Source organism: Eleutherodactylus coqui, chromosome 10 (genome assembly GCF_035609145.1).
Source record: "Eleutherodactylus coqui strain aEleCoq1 chromosome 10, aEleCoq1.hap1, whole genome shotgun sequence".
NCBI classification, from domain to species: domain Eukaryota; kingdom Metazoa; phylum Chordata; class Amphibia; order Anura; family Eleutherodactylidae; genus Eleutherodactylus; species Eleutherodactylus coqui.
Genome location: NC_089846.1, coordinates 2,496,707 through 2,505,525, shown reverse-complemented (window position 1 = coordinate 2,505,525; position 8,819 = coordinate 2,496,707). Strand labels below are relative to the sequence as shown.

Here is an 8,819-nt window from a genome sequence, read left to right as displayed (position 1 = left end):
CTCTCTATCTGTCTCTGTCTCTCTCTCTCTCTATCTGTCTCTCTCTCTCCCTCTCTATTTCCCTCTCTCTATCTGTCTCTGTCTCCCTCTCTCTATCTGTCTCTGTCTCCCTCTCTCTATCTGTCTCTGTCTCCCTCTCTCTATCTGTCTCTGTCTCCCTCTCTCTATCTGTCTCTGTCTCCCTCTCTCTATCTGTCTCTGTCTCCCTCTCTCTATCTGTCTCTGTCTCCCTCTCTCTATCTGTCTCTGTCTCCCTCTCTCTATCTGTCTCTGTCTCCCTCTCTCTATCTGTCTCTGTCTCCCTCTCTCTATCTGTCTCTGTCTCCCTCTCTCTATCTGTCTCTGTCTCCCTCTCTCTATCTGTCTCTGTCTCCCTCTCTCTATCTGTCTCTGTCTCCCTCTCTCTATCTGTCTCTGTCTCTCTATCTGTCTCTCTCTCTCCCTCTCTATTTCCCTCTCTCTGTCTCCCTCTCTCTATCTGTCTCTGTCTCCCTCTCTCTATCTGTCTCTGTCTCCCTCTCTCTATCTGTCTCTGTCTCCCTCTCTCTATCTGTCTCTGTCTCCCCCTCTCTCTCTCTCTCGGCCCTCCTTGTATTATTTCAGGCATCTCTATATAGAAGTAGGTATGTAAAGCCTCTGCGCCGCACCAGATACGCCTTGCGGGGGATTTGGTGTGACATGTATCGGCCTGGTGTTGTGCAACCGCAGATATAGTGTGCGGCACTGTCAATATCAGTATATCGCGTGCCGCCAAGCCTGACCACCATACTGCGCCACAAAGATGGAGGAACAGCGGCCGCCCGTCATCCACCGGGGGAGTAATAGTCTGCAGTAAATCGGATGCCAATAGTGGGTGTAGTAGTATTGGGGGCAGAGAATCAGGAATACAACACTGAGCATCTCTTCCTTATGAAGTGGCTGATAACAGGGAGCAACAGCACTGCAAACCTGCATGAGATGTAATTTAGGTGTAATATGCCTTTGAATGCATTTGATGGCGACTTACAAGATGGTGGAGGGGTGGGGTAATCTTAATGAGTGAATTAGAAGGTCTTATGTAGCAGAGCTGAAGCTGTCAGTTGGTTCCCCTGCAGTCATATAGCACCGCGACAGGTGACAAACTCCGCTCTGCTACATCCTTATACACATACGGCAGTACATAGCCCATTGCCGCTGATGTAGCAGAGCTGGCGGCGCGCTCAGGGTTAATAATGTGCCTTCATTCTCCTATCATCGGGAGAAAGCGCTCAGGGTGTCACCATGGCAACATCTCAGTGCGAGCTAAAGAGAGCGTAGGAGACGCGGCTTAAGATGGGGAGAAAAACGAGCGGAGCTGGCGAATTATACAAGAGGGGATGACGAGCCGCGGCGAGCGGCGGAGGCGAAAATAAAGGGATCAAGGACTTGTATTAATAGGAAAGAAAGGGAAAACATTGCCGCGAGGAGCCAAAATGGAGGATGAGGACGGGGGATGGGGGCGGCGGGATCACAAAATCAGCGGCTTACGAAGAAGAATCAAACCGCCGATTTTGTGACTTCAATTGGATTGTTAGGAGACGTAAATAATATGTCCTATAATGCCCTCATATACGTCACGGGGGGTCTGCCAACAGCGGCGCCAACGGACCGTACGGCAGGGGCCACCAATCACGTGCCGCCTTGTATTTTCCAAAAGCCCTTTGAGAAATAAGAGCTGGAATCTGATTGGCCCTTTTGCAAAATGAAAGATGCGATCTGATTGGTCGCTCCGCTCCTGACTGGTATTTGAAGGGGGCTTCCAATCCACAGGATGTGCCATAAAAGACAGGTTGGGGGGCCGCCTCGGGGGCCGCCGTCATCTCCCTCCCACTGCTGCGATTGCCGTTGTTGCCAAAACTGCCATAGAAATCAACGGGGCGGGTAGCGGTCAGGCGCAGTCACACGGCAGCGGTCAGGCGCAGTCACACGGCAGCGGGCAGGCGCAGTCACACGGCAGCGGTCAGGCGCAGTCACACGGCAGCGGTCAGGCGCAGTCACACGGCAGCGGTCAGGCGCAGTCGCACGGCAGCGGTCAGGCGCAGTCGCACGGCAGCGGTCAGGCGCAGTCGCACGGCAGCGGTCAGGCGCAGTCGCACGGCAGCGGTCAGGCGCAGTCGCACGGCAGCGGTCAGGCGCAGTCACACGGCCGTAGGCGGGTTCGGCCTGTCAATTGATGTGGAGTGTAAATAGGCAGCGGATATCCGGGTTTTCTGCGTATTTACGTGCGCCAATTGATTGCAACGGCTGCGTTGTGTAATGAAAAATATGCATCTGTGAACGAGCGCTTGAGCCGTCACCGAAGCGGCGCCGCTCAGCGTGCGACACGGTCCGTCCAACCCCACCGACTTCTACGGGAGCGACAGAAACAGACGCAGACACAATGCAAAAAACTTTAGTGAAAAATTATTATTTTTTGCATGGCTGCGTGTAAAGTCCCATCGCTTGTTTACTTCCATGGACGGCGCTCCGCGGGGAGGGTTTTGCTGTAGGCTTTATTTTGGGGTGTATGTGTATTTGCCGTGCAGGATGAAAAAGTGCGTTCAATTAATTATTACGGATGTGATGATATCAAACGTGTGATAATACACTGCAGTACGCTCTTCATAGCTCTGGACACCGTTGTCTGGCGTTGCAGACAGAGCGTAATCCTTCTGTGAAACCCTTTACATTGATTGCAGCATGTAAGGGGTTAACAGCGGGGATCAGTCCTCCCTGAAGCCCGCTGTTGCCGCAGCATTGGTAGGACGTATGTTTACATCCACTCACAGGAAGCCCTTCCCAGCCAGGACATAGGCTTACACCCCTGATGGGGCGGGGCATAGATAAGTGGTCTCTGAAGCTCCGCCTCCTCAGCTCCAGTACTAGGCATATCATGGGGGACCCATTTTTGTGTAAATCTTTAGGTGTTTGTGACCAGAAGTCCATTAAAGAAGTCGGACCTGGATGTGAGTCTGCATTGGCCGGCTGTAGCTATAGGGAGCAGAGATCGCTGTCTGAGGGGACCCAAAGGTTCCATATGATGACACCCGTATAATAAGGGGGAGCCGGGGGGCCCTGATACTGATGGAGCGCTGCAGCCCAGGACGATATGCGCAGCTTGGAGAACCACAACTGTCGCCCCCATCTTCACTCTTACTGGGCTTTGTCTATATAATCATACTTAAAGGGCTTTCACCGCTAAAGACATTTATTCCCTATGAACGGGGAAGGGGAAGCTCAACCACTGGGGACCCCCAGCGATCCCAAGCGCAGCACACCCGAATGCCCCATGTGAATGGAGAGGTGGTGTGCATGCTCGACCGCTGCTCCATTCACTCATGGGATGGAGGGCCGAATGCATTCATCTCCGCCTGTGCCATAAAACTGAATATGCAAATAAGGAAGATGGAACAATCCCTCTGCAGCGCCACCTATTGGAAGGCAGCAGTCCTGCAAGTTAATGTCCAACCCTTTTCTACAGGTCCATGCAACAATGATTGGGAAATGAAAACCAATCCAGACTCCATCCGCAGACGGCTGTTTCGGGGTGTTTGCCCCTCATCAGTGTGCGGTAGGATCCTGGCTTGGCTAGTCAGAGGTCTATGATATTAGTCGAGAGGGTATCCGCACTTCTTAAGGAGACACCTAGAAGGTGAGTGAGGAGACACGCAACAATTATGGGGAATTGTATATATTTCCCAGAGGAGCATGCATGGTCTTATAAGTCTCCGCACCCACCTTCTGATGATACCCCTCTCGATAAAACGAAATGCGGCGGCGGTAGAGCATGCACACCACTTCTCCATTCGTATGCACTGGACTCATGATCGTTGTGGGTCCTAATGGTTGGAAATTGACACACAGCCATCAGACCTTTATCCCCTATCTAGTGTCTTTAATGGGAAAAACCCTTTAAGGGGGTTGTACCACAATTGATCGGATCAGTAGGGGTCCCACCACTGAGACGCTCAGCAATCCCAAGAACAATTGTCCCATGTCCCCCTCTCCTCATCACTGCGAGTGGGTCTGCTGTCTGTTGTCGGGATCGGTGGGGGTCTCAACAGTGACACCCCAATCTATTAGATTTTTATCACCTATCCTATGGAGAGATGATAAAAGTCAATTCCACTACAATCCCTTTAAATTTTAGACACAAGGCATTACTAGTTTAAGAATTTCTGCTTCTTCCTGTAATCTTCTGCTTTGTTTCCTTCCAGATTGATTGACCCACAGCTGGCTCATTGTCTTCTTCTGGATTTCATTTGACATGCCTCATATCCATTTCTTAAGAATGAAGATATCACTTCCTCGGACTGAGACTTGGGCCATTCTGGTCATTTGCCAGTTATTCTACATCTCAGGTCTGGCGTTCTGTCCTCCTCAATGTGTCTGTGAGACAAGGCCCTGGTTTACTCCTCAGTCTGTGTACCATGAAGCGAAGACAGTGGACTGCAATGACCTTCTACTGACTCACATCCCAGAAAATATTTCCATCGACACCCAAGTGCTACTTCTGCAGAGTAATAAGATATCTCATATGGGCTGGGAGCTTCAAGATCTGGTGAACCTTACCGAACTTGACTTATCTCAAAACCACTTTCAGAGCATCCAGGATCTAAGCGTATCCAACCTTTCCCATCTCATCACCCTTTATCTAGAAGAGAATCAGCTCACTGAGCTGCCGGACTATTGTCTAAAAGATCTAGAGAGTCTAGAAGAGTTGTATATCAATCACAACCAGATTAATTATATCGGCCCTCGAGCCTTTGCCGGCTTGGGAAAGCTACTGAGACTTCATCTCAATGCCAACCGTCTGCGTGTTATTGACTCAACATGGTTTGAAGATCTTCCGAATCTAGAGATACTAATGATTGGGGAGAACCCCGTGAGCGCCCTTCAAAACTTGAATTTTCAACCACTTGGCAAGTTGCACAGTCTAGTACTGGCAGGTATGGAACTTAACCGGGTTCCAGAAAATGCCTTCTTTGGATTGGACTACCTTGAAAGCCTGTCGTTTTTTGATAATCGTCTTACTTCTGTCCCCAGGGAGTCACTGAAACACTTGAAACTCCTGAAATTCCTTGACCTTAACAAAAACCCCATAAGTAGAATCCAGAATGGAGATTTTAAAGACATGCCTCATCTTGAGGAACTGAGCCTAAATTCAATGGAAGATCTAGAACGTGTAGAAGCTGACGCCTTTCAGGATCTGCCCGAGCTTATTAAATTAGAAATTTTCAACAATCCTAGGTTGACCTACCTGGACCCCGATGCTTTTGGAGCAAACGTTGGGGCTTTGAAGACTTTACTACTTAGCAATAATCGATTGGCATTAATACCGCTTAAAGTATTTCAGACACTACCAGGATTATCTGAAATCAGCTTATACAGTAATCCTCTGCGCTGTGATTGCCAGAACAACTGGAAGGGACTTTCATCAGTTCAACTAATAGAAGCCCAGGCCACACTTTGTACGAGCCCTCCATTGGTCAGCGGACACCTCTTCCAGGAAATACAAGGACAAGCTTGGTTAAGTCGATGTCCTCCACTAATAGATGAACATTCCTTTCCATCTCGGCTTCACCTTTCCAAACACCAGTTGGTCACTCTCAACTGCCAAGCCAGTGGTCACCCAAAGCCAGAGATATACTGGATAACTCCTCATGGAGAAAGGATATCAGGAGGAACGGGTAGAGTCCGACTTCTAGCCGAGGGATCTCTGGAAATTTTGGATGCTACAGAAGAAGATTCTGGGTCATACATGTGCCAAATGTGGAACTCAGATGGTACAGACAGTAAAAGTGTTGTCATCTTCATTAACGGGACTGAAGAACAGGAATTCACATCTCTTTCCATAGTCACCAAGAAAGTTCATTCTAATTTTGTTGTGGTGGAGTGGAAGATGTTAGGTGGACCAGCCAATGCTCCCAATGTCCTGGTTCCAGCCTTATGGACCTCTGCGACCATGAGGATACACAACCCCCATATCAGTTATACCGCCAAAGTTCCTCTGGATATACAAGAGTATAACCTCACACATCTGCAGCCGGCCACCAAGTATGAGGTTTGCTTCACTGTGTCATCTCTTTCTCGGCCCAGTCAACAGTCTTGTCTCAATGTGACCACTAAAAACGCTTCCTTCTCCGTGGCCTCAGTTGGCCGGCCGGTCAGTATTGCCCTCTCAGCAGCTCTAGGCTCCCTCATTGCTGGACTTTGCATGGCTGCTGTCATCGTATATGCCGGACATCATCTACGCTACAAAAGTTGTGGACATTCTTTGAAAAAGTATATGCAGAGGGCTTCATTCATCCCTCTCAATGAGTTCTATCCACCGCTCATCAGCCTTTGGGAAGGAGAAGTTGAGAAAGAAAAGGAGAGCAGCTTGGAACAGCCAGTCTTGGTGCCCCCTCAAGAAGATAAGACGTTTCCATCAGTGGTTCAGATTGATACATCAAAGACTTACATGTGGCAGCCTTAAACCCCTCCCTCACCCCATGAACTGGACATTGTGCCCCAGAATTTCATGCGTAGAAAATGTTGCTGTCTTAGAAACTTTTGTACAAGCAGACTTGACGTGACATTGGTGACATTAGCACAATTTTGCCCAGACTGGCTTCAGCAAGAGATGTTGGAACGATATTACATTCTTCTTTTCATTCTAGAGTCTTGGTTTGACCTCCATTACCAGCTTTCAAAAGTAAAATGGCGGCCATTTATACGTCACATGTCTTTTGTGGAAAACTGTCAATAAGAAGGGAATTTTGGAAGTTCACACCTGTCTGCTGTCTGGTGATTTAGTTGTGTTGCTTCTGATATTGAGGTCTGAAGATCCTTTTACACAAGCCAAGAATTGGCCCATTGTAATGAGCACTGATCAGCAAAGTATGTCATTCGGCGCTCGTTTACTGCTGTTCACACATAGTAGAGAATCACTGGTATAGGAACCAATGATTGGTAATGTGATCGTTGACATACCGCTCTGAATGGTCATCCATATGTCTGCTGTTTCCATTAGAGATATAGCCAACCAGCGAGAATTTTTAGGAAAGACACAATCCGCTCATGAACTAGTGTTTGCGGTCTAAAGGACCTTTTTAAGGGCTTTTCCATAGCCTGATGATCGGGCTAGAGTGCTTGTTGGAATGTTCCTTTGCCTGATGATCGGTCCCTGTAAAGATGCCCATGAGCAGTTGACGAAAATGTTCATTCGTAAAAATGCTCACTCGTTAGTTTGTGTGAACAGGGAGAAGCGTAACCGACCAATCATAGCTCTATGGGAATTAATGGTCATAGCAACAATTGTTCATCCCCATACCAGTAATCCCCTGCCAACCAACATGCTTTGCTGGTCGACATACATTACAAGACGATTCTCGGCCCATAACTTAGACTTCATTCAGATAGTTTGCTATTACCAGAGGGGAGCTCTTGGGCCCCACTGCAAAATCTGCAACATGGGCCCCCAGCTACCGTTGTATTTACAATGCATTTGGAAAGTCCTCACACCCTCTTACTTTTATGTTGTGGCTTTGTGTCCCCCTCATTCTGCACTCAGTATCATTACAAAGTGACAACAGAGTGGGAGAAATCTTCATAAATGTTTTCAAAATGATAACCTTATATTCTGCAGCAACATAAGTATTCACACCCCTGTACTTAGTCGGAGCCCCTTTGGCAGTGATTCCAGCCTCCAGTCTTCTTGGGGATGAAGCCACAGGGTTTGCACCCCTGGATTTGGGGATTCTCTGCCCTCTGTCAGGTTGGATGGGGGCCGTCTGTGGACAGACATTTTCAGGTCTCTCCAGAGATGTCCAATTGGGTTCAGGGCTCTGGCCAGGCCACTCAAGGACATGCACAGAGTTGTCCCCCCTCTTGTGTGGTCTTGGCTGGGGTCTTAGGGTCATTGTCTTGTTGGAAGGTGACCCTTCTGCCCGGTCTGAAGTCCCTTGTGCTCTGGATCAGGAAGTCATTATCTCTGTACTTTACTCCATTCAGCTTTCCATCCACCTTGACCGGTCTCCCCTCACCCAGCATGATGCTCCACCACCAGGCTTCACTGTAGGGATGGTATTGGGCAGGTGATGAGCGGCGCCTGTTTTCCATCCACCCTGACTGGTCTTCCCTCCCCAACATGATGCTCCACCACCAGGCTTCACTTTAGGAATGGTTTGGGCTGGTGATGAGTGGTGCCTGGTTTCCATCTACCCTGACCAGTCTCTCCCCCCCCCCCCCCCCCAGCATGATGCTCCACCAAAAGGCTGCATTGTAGGGATGGTATTGGGCACTTGATGATCTGTGCTTGGTTTCCATTCATCGTGACCGGTCTCCCCTCCCCCAACATGATGCTCCCCTGCCAGGCTTTACTGTAGGGATGGTATTGGGCAGGTGATGGGCGGCGCCTGGTTTCCATCCACTCTGACCGGTCTCCCCTGCCCCAGCATAATACGCCACCACCAGGCTTTACTGTAGGGATGGTATTGGGCAGGTGATGAGCGTTGCCTGGTTTCCATCCACCCTGACTGGTCTCCCCTCCCTTAGCATGATGCTCCACCACCAGGCTACACTGTAGGAATGGTATTGGGTCGGTGATGAGCGGCACCTGGTTTCCTTCAGACAGAACACTTAGAGGCCAGAACGTTCCATCTTGGTGCTATCAGAGCAAAGAATCTTGTTCCCGCAGTCTGTGGGTCCTTTAGGGTCTTTTTGATAACTCCAGGGGGCTTCCATGTGTCTTACTGAGGAGGCTTCTTTCTGGCCCCTCTGCATTAAGCCCAGATTGGTGGAGGCTGCAGGGCTGGTCGACCTTCTGGAAGTTTTTCTAT

The 8,819-nt window shown here is 49.3% G+C and overlaps 1 protein-coding gene across 1 annotated transcript in view; it reads left to right on the top strand.

Annotated features, from left to right (window-relative positions):
• The window catches only part of LOC136579907 (leucine-rich repeat neuronal protein 1-like), a 21,536-nt gene extending 14,767 nt beyond the window's left edge, over positions 1-6,769 (top strand). Inside the window, exon 2 of the mRNA XM_066579993.1 lies at positions 4,215-6,769. Within this exon, the coding sequence (XP_066436090.1) occupies positions 4,265-6,475 (2,211 nt within the window). The 5' untranslated portion in view covers positions 4,215-4,264 and the 3' untranslated portion in view covers positions 6,476-6,769. The remainder of the gene's footprint in view (positions 1-4,214) is intronic.
• Positions 6,770-8,819: the final 2,050 nt, after the last annotated feature.